The 25,528-nt window shown below is 34.6% G+C and overlaps 1 protein-coding gene across 4 annotated transcripts in view; it reads right to left on the reverse strand.

Moving 5' to 3' along the window:
• The window catches only part of LOC150088777 (cAMP-dependent protein kinase type II regulatory subunit-like), a 342,430-nt gene that overhangs the window by 12,346 nt on the left and 304,556 nt on the right, over nt 1-25,528 (reverse strand). For 2 of the 4 annotated variants that reach the window (XM_090369649.1, XM_090369645.1), the window contains exons 10-11: nt 22,330-22,395; nt 9,061-9,127 (exon numbers count right to left, since the gene is read on the reverse strand). In XM_090369649.1, the coding sequence (XP_090225775.1) occupies nt 9,061-9,127; nt 22,330-22,395 (133 nt within the window). Of the gene's footprint in view, nt 1-9,060; nt 9,128-17,171; nt 17,176-22,329; nt 22,396-25,528 lie in introns of all 4 variants that reach the window. The other 2 variants (XM_090369648.1, XM_090369646.1) reach the window with 2 other exon arrangements.

Here is a 25,528-nt window from a genome sequence, read left to right on the forward strand (position 1 = left end):
AAATGTCTCAGAAAATTTTCCATAAGTCAGAGGTGAGAACTCAACACATAATTCTGTTGTTAATGAGAAAATGTATGGCATCTTGCAATTAGGCTACCCTTAGAGTTGCGCAACACAATTATTGATATACAGGTATCCTGAAATTAATGATGGTTCATTTAACAAACTTTAAAAGTTATGAAACTTATAAATCAAAGAACAAATCCAATGCACAATTAGTAAATTTGAATGATGCAAATTTACATGCAGTGACTATATAAGTAGAGTATATGAACCATCTTAACAAACATGAATTTTAATAAAAATCCTATTTACAAACTAAGCCTGACCTTACAAACTTCTGCCCTACTTCAGCAAAAAACTTTCTCACATTCTATTTTGAAAGTAAAATAAATGGGAATGAAGTACATCCAGCATGTATGTATTTAACATGTACTATGCATGCATACAATAAAGTTAAATGTTTCATTTTTTTTATTTTGTTAAAAGTAGTGTTACTGCTATGGTATTTTCTACATTTTATTATTAACTAAGCATTAAAAAATGCTTTTCTGGATTCTATAATATGCCTGCTGAAAGGTAAAGCTTTTGAGTTAATTACTTAAAAAGTTAAAATATATGAACATTTCACTACAATATTCAGTGCCAGTGAATGTCCATATGTAACATCTACATAATGGCAGTGTGAGTTGTTTACTTGATTTGGAAAGGTTTAACTACTTGACTGAAATCTACACAGTTATCTGAGAGAAAATGCACATTATCTCACTCTCCCTGCTGAAGTGGGGAGAAAACAGGAGTTAGTATTTAGACTTATTTTTTCAAATTTCTGTGATTAGCTTGATGCCGACAAAGTTTTTATGGCTCTAGCTATTAGAGAAGTTTTTCTTAAATTTTAACCATTTTATTGACTAAATTGGCATATTAATTTATTTTCTAGAAGTAGCTTTATATTCCTAGTTATGATACTTAGTTTAAACTTGGATAGAGATTTTGTGGGTTATTACTTAGCATCGGAAAAACTTGTACCATTTGAAACTTGCTGCCATTTTGTAGTATCCATATGGAATAGCATTACGTATATCTCAAACTTGATAGCATAAGGCATAACGTAAACCTAGATAGCATAATATGTAGCACTGCAGTAGGAATCTGTTAGAATAGTATAGTATTGGCAATTAATCAATTAAATTTATAAGCCCTTTTAATTTTTATTAATTAAATTGTATTTAAACAGAAATCATGCCCCAGACTAGAGCAGCAAAGCAACTTGCGCAAAGTAGCAAAAGTGCTGTGGTTCGCAGGAGAACCGTAGGGGATGATTCTCCAATGCATCACAGTCTAAAAAAAGTGCAAAATACGACATGTTTGCAGATCTCTCTCTAACAGGACATGATCTAGCCATGGAGGATGTCTTTGTGTGTGCTAGGAGCAGAGAATGTGAAGAAATTAGGCTCCAACTCAGCTTTCTAATGGGCATCTATGAGAGCTTGAACAGTTGGGTGGGTGCCTTCGAAGGAATTAAAATGGGAGCCCAAATCAACACCAGAGCACACTCTTATGCACCAGGCAACAGCGGAAACCTTCAGGGCAGAGCGCTGCTCCTACAGGAGCTAGTTATTGTTGGTTACTCAATTGTCAGGGAAATGGAAAATATATTGGTGCAAAAAGGATAGGTGAAATAGGACCAGGGTATGTCTGCAGGGGCAAAAGTTGATGACGTTGAAGAGCAGATATCATCTTTTAAGGGCACAAAAGGTGATATCGTTGTACACGTTGGCACTAATGACATTAAGTGTAGTTTACTAAACAAGTACAGGTCAATGCTGAAAAAAATTTGCGAGTTAGGGTTAAATTTGAAAGTGTCTGCAATCTTGTCTAAACACGATAGGAGCGAGTATATGATGAGAGCCTTGTCAATCAATTTGGCCCTGTAGCGACTGCGCAGGTCTCATAGAATAGAATTTTTCTCAGCATGGTCTGTGCTTGTTAACAGGAGAGATTGTTTCTATAGGGATGGGATAAACTTAAATAGAAGGGGTGCAAGAATATTTGCTGATGCTATCGAGGCAATGTCAGGTATGTCGGAAAACCTCTAGCTTGGTGGGAGTCACAGACTAATAGATTAACAGTAGCCACAGGCAGAGGGAAAATGATTCTTGCACTGCTTATATTGGAATGAGCAGCAGCCTGGAAAGCCAGTTGCTGGGGATTTCAGAAACAAGTAAATACATGGGCTGTGTTAGAGTAACTAGCAGTAATAACAGGTGCATGTATACTTACATGCACACCAATGCTAGGAGTATAGTAAATAAATTTGATGAATCAATGGCAGATTGATTCATCAAATTGATCAATGGCAGATATTGTTGGGATATCAGAGATGTGGTGTCACACAGATATAAGGAATGCAAATTGGAATTTGGGGAGTACAATGTGTACAGAAAGGATAGACAGGGTAGGAAGGGAGGAGGGGTTATGCTGTTAGTTAAGAAACACACAAAATCTAAGGAAGTGCATCCAGTTTACATAGAGGGACAGTGCATGCGTTGAGTCAGTTTGGTGTGACATAAGCACTGGGATAGCAAAAATGAGGGTAGGAGTTTGTTATAGGCCTAATAATTGTGATGGTACTCAATGAACAATTATTCAGAGAAATAGAGTGGGCCAATAAATCAGACTGTCTTATAATGGTGGATTTTAACTTCCCAGATATAGACTGGTACTTGAGGATTGGTCACTCACACACTAACAAACAAGGCTTTTGTGGATATATTGGATGATTGTTTTTCTACAGCAGCATATCAGAGAAGCAACAAGATAACAAGATGGAGTAACACTCTTCATCTGATTATAAGCCTTGATTATTCATGCATTAAGAATGTACAGATAATGGAACCACTAGGTGGCAGTTAACACAGTGTACTGATTTGGGAATTACTTAAAGATGTAACTACCATCAGGGATAAAGGGAAGGCTTTTTACTTTTGAAAAGTGACTACAGTGGTCTCAACTGATGATGCTACCAACAACAAATTCTAAATGGGAAGCATTCAAGAAAGTAATTTTGGAAGCTACTAGCTTTTTTGTTCCAACTAAGAAATACTGTTTTAGGTTTAGGCCCAAATGTATGTCAGATTAACTAATAAAACTCGTGGCAGAGAAGAAAAATGCATGGGATGCATATAAATTTTCAGGTGACACAGAAGCCTATGGTAGATACAAGCTAGTCTGTAATCAAGTCACAAAGGAGGTTAGGCAAGCGAAGGCAGATAATGAGAAATCTTTGGCAACGACTGCAAAATAAAACAGCAAAGGGTTCTTTACTTATATAAACTCTAAAACTCAGATTGGTCCAATTGATATCAATGGTTCGACAGTAGATGATCATTCTCAGATTGCTGCCGAACTAAATAAGTATTTTGCATCTACATTCACCACCTGGAGTTATTCAAGGAGGAGAGGGCCAGATATTTATCCAACTCTAACAGGGAATTAAATGATTTTATAATAACTGAGAGCAAAGTGGAGGAAAAATTGAAGTTAAACATAGAAAGGCACCTGGGGTAGATGGGATCTATCCAGTTATATTAAAGGAGGTGGCAAAGGAAGTAAGCAAACCCTTAGCCATAATTATGAGAGCATCCTTGGACTTGGGGGAGGTAACCACAGACTGGAGATGTGCAAATGTATCTCCAATTCACAAAGAGGGATCAAAGGGTGACATGAGTAATTACAGACCTGTTAGTTTGCATCTGTTCCAGGGAAAATAATGGAGTGACTGGTTAAATAAGCATTGCAGGATCATCTAGACAAGACAGAGGTAATAATTCAGACACAGCATGAATTTGTCACAGGGAAGTCTTGTCTGACCAATTTCATTGGATACTATGATGTGGTCACAAAGGAACTGGTTGCAAAAAATAATTTTGATATCATATACTTGGATTTCAGGAAATCTTTTGCTACTGTTGCTCATGGAAGACTACTGTACAAATTGGAGCAGTATGGCATTAAGAGCAAGTTGCTACCATGGATAAAAGGATGGTTGAGTGGGAGTGGTAATCAATGGATACTTGGTTAATTAGTCCACCGCTCTATGTGGACTAATGTTATTAGTGGTGTCCCTCAGGGTTTGGTGTTGGGCCCACTGTTGTTTTGATTATATTTATCAATGATATTGATGAAGGTATATCAAGCTTAATGTCAAAGTTTGCAGATGACACAAAGGTTGGCAGGGTTGTTAATAACAGTAATGACAGTATGCTGCTGCAACAGGATCTGGATAAGTTGGGTAGATGGGCTGAGAAGTGGCAACTGAAGTTTAACATTGACAAATGAAAAGTACTGCATATGGGTAACAGTAACCCCAGAGAAATGTACCAACTATGTGGTGTTTCACTCAGGTAGTGGAGAATGAAAGAGACCTGGGGGTAATGATGCAGTCTGATATGAAGTTTTCTGAGCAATGCAGACAGGCTGCCAGAGTAGGTCATGGGGTCTTGTCAATGATATACAGGAATTTTGAAAGTGGGGATAAGGAGGTGATTATCCCCTTGTATAAGGCAATGGTCAGGCCACACCTTGAGTACTGCGTTCAGTTCTGGAAGTCTCATTTTAAGAAGGATGTACAGTTGTTAGAACAAGTACAGGAAGGGCTACAAGACTGGTGAAGGGAACAAAGGGGTGCTCTTATGAAGAAAGGCTTAAGTCCTGCAAATTGCAGCTTCTGGAGATAGGCACCTGTGAGGCAGTCTGATTGAGGTGTATAAGGCCTTGAATGGATCGAGCAGGCTCAATGCTGATTGGATTCTTCCTCTTGCTCAGATTAAGAACCTGAGGGGGCATAGATTCAAACTGAGGAAAGAAAGTAGTAGAATAGATGTGCGGAAGTTTGCCTTTAGCCAGCGGGTAGTTGATTGTTGGAACAAACTTCCATCTATTGTTGTGGAAGTTGTTAGCTTAAATAAATTCAAGGCAGAACTAGCAAACATTTGGAATGAATGGATCAGTGAAATGGGAATGTTTTTTCTTGGCTGATTCTGTATAAGCTTGCTTTCTTGCATCACGTGCCTCTACTAATGCTAATGTTATCACAAGGCACAAACGTTTCAGGTACGTTTCCTATATCTATCAAGATTCCATTACTCAGATTTTTAGCTGCATTCAATTTCAGATATTTGAAGTGAATTATTCTAAATTGTACTAACCTGTTACAGCTTATTAGAAATGTTATTATAAGAAACTACTAATAATTAACCTAAATGTTTATAAAAACAAAAGAAAACATTTTCAAATTCTGGAAATGAAAACACATATTGAATATGATAGTCCACATCAGGAAGATAATCATTGACCCTTTCATCAGTGATTTGCTGCACTTGTGTGGGTCCCTTGTAGTGAATTTTTGTAGCAGCAAGACCTTCACAGATTTTTGAAAATTTTATGACAATAACTTTATACATAAATTTTAAAATATTAATATAATCTTATTTTGACTTTACTTCCGAAGACTAGAGCAAAATGATTGTCAGAAATCAAATCAGAATTTAAAAAATTCATCAAAAAATCATAAATAAATTTGCCATGACTTTTTTTGATTTAGCAAAATCCTCTACACATCTGTTTGTGTATTACGACCTGATTTGGTTTTTCAAAATTCGCATCCATGAATTGAAGTGGTGGGTTTTGGTCCAATCTAAATCACTTATCATGTGACTATTTACCTAGAATTTTCTTTTAGACCTAATGGCAATCACTGCCCATATGTCTGGGCCAGTCCACCACTATCCAACATCAGAAAGTCAATTTTGGTTTTTGTAAGCTCAAACTGGACAAATGAGATGAACTGGTGCTATCCACTCGTCCGATTTCAAAGCTATTTTCATGCTGCCATCTGTTATAAACTGTGATCTTTCCATATGCCTTAAATCAATTACAACATGAAAACAGAAAGCATCTTTTTTAAAAAATTTGCTTGCTAAGTTTTAGGCTAACAGAGCATGTGTGGATGGACTAAGTTTGATGTTTTGGATTTACTAAATGTAAATAATGTTGCAATAAAGATTCTCTCTCTTGAAAATTAAAATATACATAGCAATTTCTTTGTAAAATGAATAATTATTACAGGCTGACCTCGGTTAATGCAATTAATTCATCTCGTGAGCACATTGTGCAAAATGCAAACGTGTTAATTGAATATAATAATCAATAGGAAAAATTATAATTGGTCCGTGACCTCCAGTAATTTCCATAAAGAATTTTAAAAAGACGTTTTAATTAACTTTTTAACTGTATACCACGTAAAAGATAATGAAAATAATTATAGAATTAAATGTTTATAGCATAAAATAGACAATGAAGAAACTATTTGTTACAGAAATATCTAAACAGTCGTTTGAACAGTGTTGGCTTTCTTTTTTTCATCAATCAATTTCCGATAGCCGACAGCAATCTTCTCTAGGCCCTGGCGAAATAAATATCTCAGAGAAAATATTGTAGAGAACCTCAAACCTTTTGTTTGAGGTTTTCTGTGATACGAAAGATTTCATCTAGTTCTTTTACTGTTATCTCCTTTTTGGTAACATTTACATCTGGCTAATTTAAAAATTAAAAAAAAATTTTTTTTTGCATTTTAGAATTTTTAAAATGCAAGTCTGCACGTGACTTTATTAGCAGGAGACAAACAAATAACATGTCTGCTTCCGATGGTTGATGGAACACGTGGCGAGCAATTGCTTGTTTATTGCCTATCCAACACTTAGCATGCGATTCAAATCTTTTTCAACTATCACATAAAGAAAGATCACATTAACTGGAAATTTGCTTCGTGTAAAGTGAAAAGTGGTATATTTTTTTTAAAAAAGCAGTAACTAAAAACGCATTATTCGAACTCATGTTATGCAAGGCCTGGCTGTATTTAAAATACCAAATCCTTTCTTTCTATGAATTTCTCTGAATATAGAAAACTAAAGTTTGCATTATACATGTGTGAAAACTTCCAAGGAGCTTCTAAACTGATTTTAATTATAATTTTTTGTTGATGTAGGTTTACATAATGAAAAATAAATCAGCAGTGGAGAAAAGAGTTGCCATAATATTTAAATTCAAAGAGGTTCAGGCATCTGATAGGTCCATTTTTGAAAAAAAAATTTAATTGTCAGACCCAGAGAGGAATATTGGTCACAGTTCTCATGAGATTAGCTAACTGTTCTAATAATGACAGATCAAGAAGCACTACTAACAAAGAAAATGCAATAGCTGTGCTTAAGCAAGTTGTATCAGGTCCACAGAAGTCTGTACGGAGCTGTTATAGCAATGTCCAATCAGTCTTGGTAGTTGTTAAAGATTGGTAGAATCATTAATGATCAGTGCCAAGCAGCACTCCTTCAGGATGATTTTGAACAGACTTCAAAATTAGAGAAGCAGCAGCTATGTTTTAATGCAGCAAAATGCAAGGTCTTACACTTGGGAAATAGCAATTCCAAAATAAATTATACACTTAGTGGAGTTGAATTAAAAACAGCAGAGGAAGAAAGGGAGCTGAGAGTTATGTATCAATGATTTATTGAACATTATCCTGTAACTATAGGGTGGTCATAATCCCACTGTATAAGGCAATTGTAAGCCTACATTTGGAATGCTATGTTGAAGTATGGAAACTTCACAGAAAAAAGGCATTGTACTTCTTGAAAAGGTCCAAAGATGGGCAGCTTACATGGTGAGATGGGCAAAAGGGCAACTGTATGAAGAAAGACTCTGATTATGTGGGCTACAGCTTGGCAACCAGGCACCTCAGAGGTGACCTGATTGAGGTTTATAAGGGTCTGAGAGGGGTTAGTAAAAATGATTGAAGGTGGAATTTTCACTGTTATAAAGAATTCCAGAACTATGGGCTATAAATTCAAATTACAGGGGAAGAGGTTTATACTAGTTTGTAGAAGTCTTTTTTTTTTAGCCAGCGAGTCACTGATTGCTGGAACAAGTTGCCCTTGCAGGTAGTTGTCGCTGGCAGTTTGAATAAATTCAAAGGTCAACTGGATAGTTACCTGTGTGAGTAGGAAAGCATTTTACTGTATTTGTAAGATTTGTATTTTATCTACGTTTTTTTTTTTTTTTTTTTTTTTGGCCAGTGCAGTAAAAGCTTGTGACTTCCTTGCATTATTATGGCAAATACTGTTACTGTATCCATTGCATTCTAACAAGTAACAAACTCCATCCATAAAAGTTCACTTCACACAAGCTTCATGATAATGATATGGACCAAAGGATACAATTCTGTGAATGGTTTTGGCAAAAGGAATATCACATCATGAGGAACTTTTATCTCGATGGTCATGTTGGCAGACTTGAGATACTGTTCAATGAACCAACAATGTGGACTGAAACATTGTACGTTCAACATGAACCACAAGTAATGGTATGGGCAGAGATATGGAACAAACCACTAGCAGGAGCCTACTTTTTCACTAATACTGTGACAGGTGAAACACATCTGGCTATGTTGAAAGAATCCCTCATGCCCTTGATGATATTGTGTTATCAGAATGCATGGCTATGTTCTTCCAGCAGGTCAATAAATCATTACCTTGCACTTGACAGTTCTTGATGAAAAGTTTCTTAATAAATGGATTGGAAGACTAGGGACAATCAAATGATTACCATATACATGATTTCTGACACCACTTGATTTCTTCCTTTGAAATCTGTTGTGTCAAGATTTCCTAAGAACTGCAGAACTACAGCAGAAATTAATATCTGAAATGTGAAAAAATCAGCAAAGATGTGTTAATGAGGTTCAAGCATTGTGTCTTCTTCTTAAAATCAGAAAGTTAGAAGTAAGTGGTGAAATAGCCGAAAATTGGCGTATTTAGAATATGAACTGTGACACAAATGTCGTTTGTCAAGTTATTACATTTCATATATGGTATAACTTTTAGGACATCCTGTATATGATACTTAAAAGGAAGTTAAAAACATTCTAAACCAACAGTAAGATGATACTATCTTCATCTTATATATATGCAAAATAACAACATATAATAATAATAAACAATTTACCGCCAAAATACTGTCCTTTCTTCAATGATGCTACTTCCATTTCTTTTCCTTTTTCTCCTCCATCAGTCTGACAAAAACAAAAAGATTATTATCAGTTGTTGCAAGCATAAAACTTGCATATTATAATATTAATTTTCAAGAAAATTGGCTTACAAACATCTGGGACTTTTTCCCCCCCATTTAATTAAAATTGCTGCATGTTACAACTTTTGATTATTTTAACAGAGCAAAAGCTATACAGTAAAACTTCCGTTATCCACAGGGGATATGTTCCAAGACCTACCGTGGATGGCCGAAACCGCGGATATAAGCAAACACCTGCTGACCCCATATATAACATGATTTTCTTGTAAAGTGATACTATCTTCCTCATATATATGCAAAATAACAACAATATTCTTAAAATTAAACACACAGTAAGACATTACCAACATTAAATACGGTAATAATAAAGTACAGCAGACTCTCTCTCTCGATTTACTGGGATTGGATTAACTGGGACACTTCAAGACTTCAAATTAAAAAAAAAAAAAAAAAAAAAACAGAAATCATAAAATTCAAGTAATAACTAGAATAGGTATAAACAAATATTTTGTAAGTCATAAATAAGCGATAAGAACTGGCATTATAAGTCGTCATTGGGAGATTACTGTACCTATTATCTTGCAACCCCCCCGCTGTCTTCGCACCTACCACTCAAAACAAAAAAAGTGACCAAATGTTTAGTTTGATTTAGTGCGTTGCATCGATTGTTGTGTTCCGTTGCACCACAAAAGGACAAATTTTGTTTTGTTATTTATGTCAGGGATGTCAGAATTTTTTTTTTTGTTTGTTTGTTTAGAAATCGCAAAAATGATGGGCAAATGCAAGAGTTGCGCTTTCAAATTAAACAAAAACTTGAAATTATTCAAAAGTTCGAAAACAGTGCATCCGTTAAATCTCTAAAGAATCATTATAATGTTGGTGACCAAACCATATGTGACATTGTAAAAAATAAAGGGAAGCTATTCGATTTAAAATCGACATCGTAAAAAATAAAGAGAAGCATTGTATCGGACACGCAAATAGTATGTGTTAAGTTTTTTCGTATTTTTTTTCCTGGTTAACTGCGGGTAACAATCAGCGGACATGGGGGCACAACTGTATACCTATTCTTGTATTCTGTAGTGTGAAAGATTTCACTTAATCTGCCTTGGGTAAATGCTGTGATTATAATATTAAAAGGAACAAATAACAAATTGCCTCTTTGAAACAAATAACATCACATTTTTTTCTTGATTTTAGTAAATCATTTGGAGAGAGAGAGAGAGAGAGAGAGAGAGAGAGAGATTACTGTAAAAGCTGGACACGTTGGGATGACAGGTAGGATTCTAAGATGAACTGCAGGGAAGAGAGTAAAAGGTTGCAATTAACAGTTACTGTTCAGATTGGGATAGTGTTAGAAGTGGAGTTCCCCAAAGATCAGTTTTGGGGCTATGATTGTTTCCAATTTTCTTACACCGGCAGTAGTGGTGCCCAAAATGCAGCAAAAACAGTAGCAGGATATCTGATAAATGCCAAACCTTCTTTTTAATTTTTAGAAAAGTGAGTTTTATTTTGAATTCTGTTTAATCAATGCCAATATTTCATCTTTTCTTAATGGATTGCAGTACTTATTGTTTTAAGTTTTAATAAAATATTAAAAATTTTAAAACATGCTATATGTTTTACACTCTTCATTTAAAAAAAACTAAAAAGTATTAATTCTGCTGAAACTTGCAAAATAGAAAAATTAGTCTCTTATTCACTTCCATTTCCCAGTTTAAAAGACTTAAGTGCACAAAATTTCAAATCACACTTCTTTAATTAAAAAATTAAAGAAGTGTATTATATGAGGGGAGATTGAAAAGTTTCTAGTGTTTCATAGAAGGAATACTGGAAAGTTGAGAAAACCCATTTATTTTTCAACACAGTCCCCTACCCCCTTAAGTCAACACACTTTTGGCATGATCCACTAGCTTTTGTAACCTGCTCAAATAATATGCAGAAGATTTTGACTCAAACCAGTTGTTGACTGGTATCCATCACAGAATTGTTGAATTTGGAAATAGAAAATAGTCTGATGGAGACAAATCAAGTAAGTGATTGATTCTCTCAACAGTCGCCATCTTCAACCACCTTCTACCTTCAACGCTCTCTTTAAGTAGAAGAATAATGTTATAAAACTGAAATTTTCTGTGAACACACAAGAAGTCACAGCACAGATTGGCAATATTATCCTTCATGAAAACCTTTCCAATCTATATTTGGTTAAAAACTTTTAACCAAATACTATTAGTTACTTCCATTTTTAGGCTTATTTCAAATTTGGCATGTTTCACCGTATTTGAAATTATGTATCTTGGTTCTTGCAGTGTAGCAACCATCTGGAGGAAATACTGGATTTTGTATAATTGTCTTTACTCTGGGGAAAACAATAATGAATCTTACAAATACAACCAGAATAAGAATGTAGATATTTATTGAGCCAGTGGGAGAAGAAAAACAAGTAACCTGAAACTTTAATCAAACACAGTATCAGTGAGTGCCTGGTACAATGCTACTCTTCAAGCAAAAAGCTAAATAGCTGCAAAGACAGTAGCAGGTAACCTGACAGGTTCACATATGCAATTTATGTACAAAAACCATAAAAAAAAAAAAAAAAAAAAAAAAATCACTACAGAACTATTTCAGTAAATGTTTGACTATATTTAGGGAGGTAGAAAACATTTCAGAGTTTTAATCATTGATTAAAGGTTAATGTATGTTATTTTTGAGAATCATCTATCAGGTTACCTGCCACTACCACTGGGATTAAATGACATTGATGAACAGATAGAAAGCATGATGTCAAAATTTGCAGATAATGTAAAGATTGGGAGAGTGGTTAATGATTATTGACAAACAGTGCTGCTTCAGGATGACTTGGACAGGGTTCAAGGATGGTCAGAGAACGGGCAACTATATTTTAATGCAGCAAAATGTAAGGTCTTACACTTGGGGAACAATAATTCTGAAATAACTTGGTAGGGTTGAATTAAAAACAGTATCAGAAGAAAGAGATTTGGGAATTATGATATGGGCAGACATGAAGTTTTCTGTGCACTGTAAGGCAGCAAAGAGGTCTTATTGTGTCCTGCTGCTGATTTAGCTAACATATGCTTGCACAAATACAGAGGTCATAATCTCACTGTATAAGGCAAGCCGTAGCCAAGTTGTCATATGTATGTCAGGCATTTTTTACAATTGGGCTTTGTGACATGAGATGAGTGTCTAACAAATAATTATAACAAAAACTGAACCTTTTCCATTTTCATCATATGAGTGTTAAATACACCATATTCTGTGTTAATGTGTTATTAAACATCTGCATATTTTTTAAATACCACTAAAACAGGCTTCAGCAAGAAAATTGGAAAAAAAGATGCAGTAATAAGAATTGGTGCTTTTTTTTCTGTCCAATACCTTAATGGTTAGTCTTTTGCTTCTGCAATGAACATCAGTTCTTTCCTAGAAACTGAATACTGGCTTCTAAGAGATACAAGTGGACCCAACAGATTAGAATGCAAAAGTACACACACTTTTGAGTGACCATGTTTCAAGCTTCTGTGACTGCTAAATACAGTGCTGTTTCTTGTGTTCTCTCAATCTTGCGAACTTCTCTGAACATGTAGTCATTCCATAGTACGAAAAGAAAATTTATTTTAATTGGAAGGCTGTGTCCAGGTGTGGAGGACTACTAAAAACAGATATCAAGCTTCTTGAAAGAGTCCAAATATGGGCAACCCAATTAAGAGATCTGGAAAAAGGGGCACCCGTATGAGATCTGCAAAAGGGCATCCATATGAAAGACTGAGTATGTGGGTTGCAGAAATTAGTAACTAAGCACCTTAAAGGGGATCCAATTTAAGGTCTATAATGCTGTGAGAAGTGAAATGAATGAAGGCAAAATTTTCACTCTTACAAATGTTTTCAGAACTAGGGGTCATAAATTCAAATTAGAGGGAAGGAGGTTTAGATAAGATTATAGGAAGTTTTATTTTTAGCCAGTGAGTTATTAATTACTGAAATAAGTTACCTCCATTAGTTGTTGAGGTTGACATCCTGGGGAAATTCAATAGTCAACGAGATTAGCACCTACATGAGAGAAACACATAGGTAGTTTATTTTATTTCTATATTTTTATTTTTTTTTTTGCAGATGTGTTATTTTTTTGACTAATGCAACAAAGTCCTGTAGCTTCCTTCACTATATGACTAATACTAATAAAAGTTAATTTCTTTATACCACATGGAAACTCACAGAGAACTACTTCCTTATTTGCAGGTAATCAGAAATTCACTGAGACTATCCACTAGCTAATGAGAGACCTCATCCTCTGCAATTATCCTTTTATTAGAATTTAAATCTGTCTCTTAGTTTATGTAACCCGAGAAAGAAGAAAGCTACTCATCACTGTCTTCTGCAGTATTTTTAAATGTGAGCACACAAAGTCTGCCAAAGAAAGCTGGGGATACATGGTACAATGTTGGTGATGGGAGATGGGTGGGAGGGGGGGGAAGAAATGCACAGAATGAAGTATGAAGAGTAAACTAGCATATATTCATAAGGTTTTTGGCAGAATTCAGTAAAGCACTTAAATGTGATGGTTATTTGCATAGTCCATCATAATAGGAACAATAACTAAGAGTATGCAATAAAGGACAATTCCAAATTATGTATAAATACTTCAGATTACTTTACATCTTAGATGCCATGATTAATTTGTACAAAATTCTTGCATTTTATAGTTAACATTTCTATGTGTTTCAGGTAAACCAATCACCAATATACATGGAGAATAAACAGCTGATATTGCAGAAGAGGAAAAATATTTTAAAGTGGTTCCACGAGTATGAAAATATTAGAGATGTCCAGCATACACAGGATCATCAATACAAGATAAAAGTACCAGTTAAATTGTATCATGACTCAAACTTTTTCATCTTCACATATCTTAAATTTAATTGTTATTATTAACATCTGTTTATTAAGTTAAAATTGTTGACACCACTGAATGGTCATGGGCTAGCAGGGTATCTACAAGGAATATGATGTAGACTACTTATATTTTGGACCTCTTACTTATTTTGAAGTGGAGGTTAGCACATTAATTGGATTTTTTTTTTTTTTAATGAAAGTCACTACCTAGACAAAGCTTCTAATGGTTAAATAATTCCACAGGTGCCTGATAGTTGCTTGATGACTAGGTTATGATTATTTCTTCTTTACCTAGTTCATTCTTATGATTGGAAAATATAAATTTATTCCCTGGAAAACATTGGTTATTGGATTACAGTTACCATAGATTGATCAGATGGAAGGCTTCGCAAAATAAGAGCATCACTAGTTGGTAGGTATTTTGAAGGGTCTGGGTCTTGTAACTGACATTTGCACTCTAATTTGTTGGGTCCACTTGTATCTCTTTGAAGCCAGTATTCAGTTTCTAGAAAAGAACTGATGTTTATTGCAGAAGCAAAAGACTAACCATTAAGGTACTGGGACAGAAAAAAAATCACCAATTCTTATTACTGCATCTTTTTTTTCCAATTTTCTTGCTGAAGCCTGTTTTAGTGGTATTTAAAAAATATGCAGATGTTTAATAACACATTAACACAGAATATGGTGTATTTAACACTCATATGATGAAAATGGAAAAAGTTCAGTTTTTGTTATAATTATTTGTTAGACACTCATCTCATGTCACAAAGCCTAATTGTAAAAAATGTCACTTCTGGCTATGAAACATGCACTGTTCATTTCATATTGCTTGTTTTATATGACTTATTTTACATTTATGCCATTTATTTCTCCAGCTGATACGAATATGCAAAGTTACATGTGTAATAGTAATTAGATTAACTTATGAAGAAAAGCAACACATTTGCAGTGAGATAATATTGAAGCTCTCCAGCCTTACATGGTCAGTGAGAGCCATAAGCCCCCTGTCTCAGAATGCAAATGGACAAACATCAAGTGAAATATTTCATTTAATGGAATTCTGTGACATATAAAAACCAAAAAAAGTAGTAATATGTGGATGGATAAAGATTTTTACAATGATTTTGATTGGGGTATTTTCTGAGATAAATATTTGTATGAACACAATTATTCTTTGAGTATTTAGTTGGTAGTAAAAACATTTTTATAAATTTAAAATTTTTTTGTTATATAAGTTTGTTTCTTATCAATTTGAAATATTAGTTTTTATGTTATATGGATTATGTATTTTTCAAACTATCATACAGTTTTAAGAAACATAAAAAGGGATGTTAAGTAAATCAGTTTATATATTAGATCATTTCATATAACTGCAGGATTAGATTAGATTAGATTAGATTATGATTTTATTGGTGTATTAGCATCTAAGGCTATTATGCACCAGGAGTTAATTATATCAGTTTAAAAATATAGATAAATAAATTCTGGTAACTTTTGAAAAAAAGGTTACCTTGTCCCAAATCATATAATGGTAAAAAGCAGTATATGCATTAAAATATATATATATATTTCAGGATTTTATATACATTTATAGAAATTAATATGGTGTAAAAATTTAAAAACAGCAGACACATTGTCATTGTTGGATAAAATCTGACTGAGTGTATACAGCTCAGTCAGATGATTAAAAGCAGTAAGACATATATTGCTAAAATCTGGACAGTCAATTAAAATGCGTCTAATTGATAAAACTGTGTCACAGGACTCACACATAGGAGGATCATCAGCCCTCAGCAAATACAAATGTGTCAAATGACTATGTCTTATGTGGGTCTGGGCAAGAACAACTTCCTCCTCACGATTACTGCGCAGACTAGACTGTCACGGTTCAGTTACAGACTTTATATGATATAATTTGTTCATAGTCTGTTTATTCCACAAATCCTGCCATTGGGAGTGCATCTTCTGGTGTATTATTTGCCTGTAGTCTGTAGAGGGGACTGACAGGTAGCGATTATTACTGGGAATTGATTTGGCTGCAGTGTCAGCCAAATCATTTCCCCTAATCTCAATGTGGCTGGGAATCCAGCAGAAGCGGATATCATATTCACGTTCATGGAGAGAGTGAATCTTCTGCTGAATGCAAGACAGAACTGGATGAGGATTATATCTCACAGTTATTAAAGCCTGTAGCACGCTGAGTGAGGTGGAATATAAAATGAACCGTTGGTATTGGCATTTACTAATGTGATCTCCAAGGCTAACTCTATAGCGTGCAGCTCTGCAGTAAATATGCTGCATTCAGAGAGAATCTGATCCGATGTAGTGGTGTCTGTAAAAACAGCAGCAGATCCTACATACGATTTCGACTTCGAGCCGTCTGTGTAAACTGGTGTGAAGTCAGAAAGTTCAGCTTTGTGTGCTGAATAAAGCTGCAGGTAGACAGATGGAGTGTCCGACTTTCCCCAATTTTTAAGGGACAAGTCACATGCTGGAACATGAGCATGCCAAGGTGGAAGGGGTTGCTTTGGTGTTTGGGCAACTGTGTTTTCCCTGATTTTAAGTTCTTTGAGTAGCTCTTGGAGATGAATATCAAAAGGACGATTGGCAGTCTTAGGGGTGTTGTACAAATTCTCCCATCATGGCTCAAAAACAAAAGTCCACATAGGATGGTCTGGCAGGGATTTCAGTTTTAAAGCATACTTTAGAGACAATTGCTTACGTCGAAGTGATAACGGTGGTTCGTTTGCTTCGACGTATAAGCTCTGGACAGGAGATGTTTGATATGCTCCAATAGCGATACAGAGAGTGACCCTGTTAAAATAGCTAACCAGATTAGTTAAACGTTATTTTCCCTTTACAAAACCATGCTGAATATCCTTCAGAATTACATTTCTAAGTGATCCTGAATTCCACCCTTGATCATAGTCTCCATGATTTTCCCTGTTACTGAAGTTAGACTAACTGGCCGGTAATTTCCCACTTCACTCTTAGAACCGCCCTTATGTATTGGAGATACATTGGCACTTTTCCAATCCAATGGAATGGAATCATCCCAAGTCCAGTGATGCTCTCATAATTAGCCTCAATGGTTCAATGCACTCACTTGCTACCTCCCTTAAGATTATAGGGTAAATACTATCAACTATTCTCTCTGAATGCAGCTTTGAGCAACCATGTCCACCTTGATTTTAAGTTCTTTGAGCCTTACTCGCCAGTAGGCTCAAAAGTTTTTTCATTAAATAAACGTATGAAATTTCAACATCATTAATTACATTTTTTTCAACTTCACTCCAAAATTTCTCATTGACGTAAAGGGTTTTTCTTCTGTAAATATCGATGAAAAGTAACTGCTGAGTTCATCTGCAACTTCAGCTGGGGTATCTAATACTATCCCACGTCCATTACATAAGGATCTGATCTGGTTTGTCCTTCTCTTCTTTGCATTTATATATGTGAAGAATTCCTTATCTCCCCCTCTTTGCTCTCTTTGTCTTTAATCTGCCTTTGCCAGGCCTAACCTTTTCAGTGGCATTATTACAGATCAATTTGTAGCTGTTATAGGCTTCAGTATACTTTTTATTGCTGTCTAACTTTTCCATGCCATCTTTTTCTGCTCAAGTAATCTGGAAACTTCATTATTCATCCAACTTGGAATCCTCCTCGTGGAGTATTTTTTTTTAATGGTATATAAGCATTCAAGGCTTCTGTGATTAATGTTTTAAACGTATACCATAATTCAATTGTATTCGCTCTCTGTGAGATATCTACCCAGTTAATAGAGGCCATGCAGCATCTTAAGGCCTCAACTTTCTTTCCTGAAATTATAACCCACCATAGAACTCAGTGATCACTTCCTGCTACTGGTTCCTGCACTGTCAGCTCTATTATGTCATCTGGTTCATGGGTGATGATGAGGTCTAGAGTATTCTTTTCCCTAGTACTTTCCCTGACATGTTGATACAAATAGCAATCATCTAGCTGATTTAAAAATTTTGTCCCCCATGTGGAGTTTCCTTCCCATTTGCTCCAATCAATTAGAGGCAAATTAAAATCACCCATAATAGGACATTCACACTTACTTGCCTATTCCATTTGCACATAGAGGCTTTCATCATAATCTTCACAATCACTAGCCTGTAGATTACTCCCACTCTCATTATACCTTTGCTTCCAACTATTTCACATTATACAGGTTCTATACTAGCATGCGAAATGTTTGAATCCGGGAAAGCTTTCGTCACGCTCAGGCTACTTTTGATAAGAAGCATGACCCACCGCCTCTTCTATCTTCCCTGTCCTTCCTAAATACATTATACATAACTTACTGAAATTCATCATCCCTTATCTCGGGGTGGCACCACGTTTCTGTAAGCCCTATTATGTCAGCGTTACTTGTCCTAACCAGCAGTTTGAATTCACTCATTTTATTGATGACACTTCTGACATTACTGTATAAACAATTAAGACTTAGTGTTCTTGTATAGTTAACTACCCTGACACACCCCTTAAAGTTATTTAAGCTTGCTTCCCTGGCAATTTGCTACTCACTCATTTGAAACGTTTCTGCCCTCAGAACATCTTGCTACTATGTTCTTTTGCATTAACAAACACTCTTGAGGTATGCACAAGAGTTAATTTGACCAATACTATCAGATAAATATGTATCTATATTACCCTTGTCCCCTAAACTAGCAGTTTCCCTGAACCATTAAGGTATTCTCAATAATACTGGCAAAAACCCTTGCACCACCTTTGTTTAAATGTATCCTGTCTCTACAAAACAGATTCCTTCTGTTTACAAGTGAGTGCCAAGCTGATAGAAATTTCTCCCAAAAGCCTTGCAGAGTCCTTCAAGTCTTGAGTTAATCCACAAGGCTTTCAGCTTATAATCCCTCCTATCATGCCTGGGCAGAATAGCAGAGACAGACATTGTGACCTAAATCGCAACATTTATTCAGCATGGTCCTATATTTGTCTAACAAATTGTCAGATCGTGTATGCTTAATGTCATTAGTCCCCACATGAATAATAATATTCTCTTTTCCCCCCTTAAAATCTGACAGTCTGTTGGTTAATAGTTGCTCTTGGCAGACATACCCTGGTTCTAATCCACCTATCCTTATTACAAAAAAATATTTCCTGTTTCCCTGACAATAGTCTCCTAATAGGACTTTTGAACCAGAGTAGTTTGCACTTGGTTATTCTGTTCTGTGGCCCGAATCAGGAGTGCATCACTTGGTAGCCTTGAGTCGCTGACGAGCTCCTGTTTCCATTATCCTCAAGGGCAAACACCCATTTATTCAGTGACTCAAATTGTTCTAGCAATGCACCAAATTGTAACTTAAGATCAATGCACTCCTTACAATGGTGACAAAGAAAAGAATCTCCAAGTGAGCTAGGATTATCCACTAGGTCGACCTTGCAATACATTCCACAGGTTCTGCAAAGGATAAAATCATGACTCACCCAGAAATCCCCATCGGCTATTTCCGTATGAGTTGTGGTACCCTCTGATGAAGTGCTCATTGCAGATCTTGTAATAACCATTATGAAATTTACTAATTATAATTAGTAAATTTATAAATAAAAAATAATAAAAAATAAATAATTAATAAATAAAATTAATAAATAATATTAATAATTATTAATAAAAGAAACTTTAAAAAAATTATATTTATAAAAAATAAATCAAACTGTTACGGAAAAAAAAACTTATTAAAATAAACTTTATAATATATTAAAAAACCTTTGAAATCCTGCTTTAATCACCTATCTATGCTTCTTTAATGTTTCTATGAAGAGCTGTAATAGGCACGTCTGCTCGCTGTTGTTGTTGTTATGAAGTTTTATGACACATAGGCTGCCAGGGCCATATTGTGTATATTCCTATTCGGTTTAGGAAAGTAAATAGTTCTTTTTTATTAGGATCATCTCCCAGAAATGTCTGCTTGCCACGAATGCCAACAGTAGAATGATACATGATATTACACAATAGCAGTGGCCAGATGTAGGGGCCCAGGTTCTTAGAAATAATTATTTGTAAATATCATCCTATAGCTGATAAAGGGAATCTTTCTTCACACTTTTACAAATTAAGCAATTTGTAAAGCTTATTGAAAAGTCCTGCAGATATTCTGGCCACAGTAAAGGCAGTCTTCTGCTGAGTTTCAAACTGGAAGACTACTCTATCGATGGTGAACACAGTGATGCAGAGCCTGCCAACTGCATCAACCTGTCTGGAGTCACTCAGTTCCTGAGAGCCTGGTATTTAAAATTTTTCATTACCAGCTATCCTTGGATCTCACCTTTTTAATATGTTTTTAATATGTACATATATAATGTGGATGAATGATTTACCAATTAGAAGAAATTAATATATTAAAAGGCTCTATATATAAACAGAATACACAGAAATAATTCCTAACACACTTATTACACTGTAAAACACTGATTTCTGTTAATGTAACTCTGGATGATTTCAGTGTCAAAAATACTCGAAAATCGCCAAACATGACTATAAAAATATTCTGAAAATGTTCTGTCACCCACAGTATTTTTTTTTTTTTTTAAAGTACTATTTGTGATTTCTTTGAAGGGAAAAAAAAAAAGTGAAAATGTCACATTCTAAAGAGATTCAGCTAAGAAAGTGTCAAGCATGCAGCTATTGTGGTTAACATAATAACAATGGTCACTCAACCTTTGTCCTGTCATGCACTGATTGGTCAAGAAACTGCCATAACACATTTGACTATGTTGCTGGCTATTTTTTGTTCTTTGTTTCATTTTTCTCTTGTATACTGCAGAAACAGATGGCTATTTAATGTCACAATAGTGAGTTAATAATATCAATTATTTAGTGTGTATGTGAATTAACATGAAATCTTCAAAACAAATGTACTCACTCCATCACTGATTAAGAAGGTAATATGTATTATATTTTGAATGCAAGATTGGAGATAAGAATATAAGATGAGCTCCCCATATTCATTGTAGTTCATGTTCTAGGCTGTTGAGAGGATGGTTACATGGTTCACATTCATCGGTTCAATTCCATCTGTCATTTTGATGGTATAGAGAGAATGGAGGAGCATGTGAGCAATTGCTATTTTACTTTGATTTGTATATCTGGATTGTCTTCAAAGTCGAAATTTAATACAATATCCAAGCATGCTATCTACTATTTGACCAAAACCCAGTGACCAGATGGATAGACTGTTGTTTTTGGTTTTCAGGACCAACAGCAACTTAGGACATGTTGCTCCATTGTGTGTTATGTCTGCAGAAATGTGTGCCCACATGCTAATTTGCATGTTGTGTGAGCTAAAAAACAGAATAACTCAGAGAAAAACCCTACTGCCTCTGCCTGAGACCAAACTACAGTCCCCCCTCCACTTGAAGAGGCCATTAGAAATTCCTCCAGTCTTTGAGAGAATTTGAACCCAGAGCTCTCCAAATGAGTGACAAGTGGCGAAACCACCATGCTATTTATATAGGAAAAAGACAGATTGTAAGAGAACAAGGAGAGAGTGATGATTCATACAATGAACAGAATACAATTTGTGGATTAAATCTTTCTGCCATCTACATTAATATCTTACTTTGACTTCACAATCAGAAATAAATAATATTGTTAGAGACCAAATTAGAAAAACCTATACAAGATAGCACATTTGAAGCCGCATTAAACCTGACTAAGAAAGCAGTGTACAATTATTTTAAAATGTTCACTGCTGATTTCTTAGGCAATGGTCACTGCCGATTTTAGGCAATGTTAGCACAGAAAATTATAGTGAAATTATTAAAAATAATGCTCGCTGCTTTTTAAAAATGGACCAAAAATTGTTCTTACAGATATTTTTCTTGAATCACATTTAGATTTTCTATTCCCATCAGATCTGGATGGTACTGTCAGTGATTTCTAGAAAAGTGATACCAGGGAAGTTGGAATCTATATATGCTGTTTGGCTATTGTTGGATATAAAGGGGAATAAAAATTAGCAAAAATATTTTGTATTTAATTATTTACATTTATATTAATAAATGTATTTTAATTACATTAAAATTTTATTTGTGTATAAATGTTTTATTTGCTTGTATTTTAAAATGGTGGGTGACATAATATTTTCAAGGTTACATTTAAATTCAGCACACTGAAATGTATTAGAATAACCTATTTCTCTTCAAAGATGAGAGAAAAAAATCATTTTGTTGTACAGTGCTATTCTCATCTGTGTTTTAAATATACATAGGACACATTACGATTCTTACATCTTTTACCATTGTGATTTTCACTGTACCATCTTCTATAAAGTACATTCCATCTGCTTCGTCACCCTGCCAAGAAATAATGCAGAAATTAACTTATGTATACAGTGTATACAAGTTGTATCTATTTAAATATATGAATAACAGCCATGTAATTGGTATATATCCCAAAAGCAGTGATTCCCAAAATGGGTGCTACAAAGTTATAAAAAGTATTTAAATAAACTAAGCTCATAACAAGAGCCTCCTGAATGCTGTAGATATATTCATTCTCTTAAGGTGTCTTAAGTGAAAGAAATTTGGGAACTACTGTTATAAAGTATAACAGCAAGTCTAAGGTAGCTTTTACTTTCAGTTTTCTTTACAACTGAAAAGATCACTTGTATGTGTTCCTATTTCCTAAGAGTCCTGCATCCCATATTTTTAATTTTCAGTTCTGTGTCTACTCTGCTAAAGTCTCTTTTATCACAGCATGTACCACTCCACAGTGATGAGTCCAATACAATCTATTCTGCAACTAGAAATTCCCCAAAGTAGCATTCTTTCTTCTTTTTCTTTCTAGCATTCTTTCTTTCTTCTCCCCTCTACTATTCTTTTTCCTTTCTATGGACATATCCCAAGTTTTTGTTATGCCAATGACAATGCTTTAACAGTTCCAACTTATAGTAAACTGAATGATGTTACTTTTTTGGTCCAGGATCATATTTTTGCCTTGATCTCTCTCTCTTTTTTGATCTGGGTACGAATCCCTATAAGACTAATTACATGAATTTTAGTCTAGCTGCATTGTGTGATTTACAACTATCAATTCAGAATCACTATCTTATTAGTTGTGTTTTTTTTTGAAATTTCTTGATGTCACCTTGAATCTCAGACCTACCCGAAGGTTCATTGTTGTTCATAAGAACAAAGATTTGTAAAGCTTTTTGGAACTTTATCCAATTTCAGATTCTAAGATCATCTTTAAGCATTTGCTTCTTTACGTACACCCCCCTTTTTCTTTATGGAGCTAACATTCGGTCTTCCTCACCTTCCAGATTTAAGGGTTATTTTAATTCTGCAGCAATGGCTATTTCTTGGTTAGCAGAATTAAAACAGAGCATGTTGTTCTAAATCTGCATTTCTCCAGAATCCCTTTGATATAATGACAATGGTAGCTCTTGGGATTACATCTACTGATACGTCCCCTGCTGGTTATTAAGATCATCTTCTTCACTATCTGCCACCTTCAACAGGAATAATTTTTTTGGGAACAATGCAATCGAACTTCTTAAATAGTATGACACAGAACCTGACATGTGGAGATGTGCCATGAAATATCATCTTGAGAGAAAGAACGTAATTTTATGTTCTCCAGGTATTTAGTTTTCATTCTGCAAGTGTCAAGTATCACATTAGTTTTCCTAGGAATGTGATATTTTCCTGGCTATTATCTGCAGTCAATTTGCACAACCTACACCTCAAGACATTTAACTCTTCACTCTGTGGATATCTTCTACCGAATTCCACCCTGAAGCCAAGTGGTGATGTGATCCCTTTTAGTTAGTTGTATCCAGTGGCCCCTTAGTATTGTGACAAGCATGTCTTCCTCAGGTTGTTTACCTTCCTGCTTTCATCACCTGTCATTGGACTTAGTTCATTGAACTTAATTAAAGGACTTTTTTGGACTCAGCAAGATGTTTCATTTTGTGTTTTTTTTTTATTATTTTTTTTAATGGCTAACACTTGTGCTGAAGTTTTTATTTTTCTTGTAAACCTCTCTGAATATAAAGAATCTCAAATTCTAAAAGTATTGTTCATTTGGGTAGTAAAATGCATGCTGCATCAACTTTTTAGCAATCTCTGCAAATCAAGACAAACAGTAGCACACCGTAAGATTTGCTTTTACATTGGTTGCATAAAAAACAGGTGCAGCTTTATTGAAGAATTACGAAGAAGTATATGAAACTAATATTTCCATGATGTAAAAGCAGGATCATGGAAATGGTATTAATGTTTTGAACTGAAGATGGAAAGAGTTCTATTGTGATTATCTGTGAAAAATGGGTTAAAGTGAGAAGAAATAAGTTAGAGCAGTGTTTCTCAACATTTTTTTTGCTGCGGCACACTTTTAAAGATGCTAAAATTTTGCGATACACTACAATCACTACTATATTTATATATTCACAAATGGGAAGTTATTTCTGTTGGGTATATTTAATGATATACTTATTATCTGTATAGTATAGGTGAACACATCTAGTACTAGGAATCAAAACGTGACATCACATTGATTGCCAGAAGGTGCAGCATAAAGAAACAATTTTTTTGTTTGAATTCATTTTGGTTATACTACAAAAGAAGCCACTTTCTTCGGTACCCCTCCAAAGGAAGTGGCTTCTTTTGTTTGAATCTTAGTTGTTTATCCCCACCTTGCCGCTGTTTTAATGTCAGGAACTCATTTTACAGTTTTAAAAAATGGGGATAAACACCCTATGACTAACTATAGGCATGTCAATCATTTGTACTTTTAACGATCAATCAGAAGTGGTATCAGACTGTAAAGACTAACCCACAATTTTAATATTGGCTGACCTTGTTGCTGTTCTAAAATTGGAAAATGAGTTCTCGATTTTAAAACAATGGCAAGGTGGGGGGATAAACACTCTAAATAAGGTTCAAGCAAAAGAAGCTACTTCCTCCAGAGGTGTAACCATAATCTGGAGTATAACCTTAATTTTTATTATAAAACTGAGTTTAATTTTTTTTTTTAATTTGCATTTTCTGCAGCACACAGGTTGAGAAACACTGGATTAAAGAGACTGAACTAAAAAAAATATTTTGGGTAGAATTTAGAGATGTCAACCAGTACTGAGTTTTTTTCTTTTATTTCATTTCATTTCATTTATTTTTTAAAATCAGTTAATAAGCATAATACAAGCAGTGAAATAAAATATTTGAAAACTACAAAATAAATATTACAGACAATATATTTAATAATAATTATATGTATGATTTATTTAATTTTATAGAATTTATCTTTAGCATTTGATTTCCTTTCGTAAATAAGATGCCAGGTGCCTGTCAGTTTTTTTTTTTTTTTTAGATTTGGTGTTTTGGCTTAGCCCTAGATAGTGACTGGTTTTCTGGTTCTAATGCTTCCTATATATTTTCTTATGCCAGGATGATATTTCTGTGCTAATTCCAGTAAAGTGTCAATACT

Source organism: Mastigoproctus giganteus, chromosome 3, assembly GCF_048544385.1.
Source record: "Mastigoproctus giganteus isolate SK-2022 chromosome 3, ASM4854438v1, whole genome shotgun sequence".
Taxonomy (NCBI): Eukaryota; Metazoa; Arthropoda; class Arachnida; order Uropygi; family Thelyphonidae; genus Mastigoproctus; species Mastigoproctus giganteus.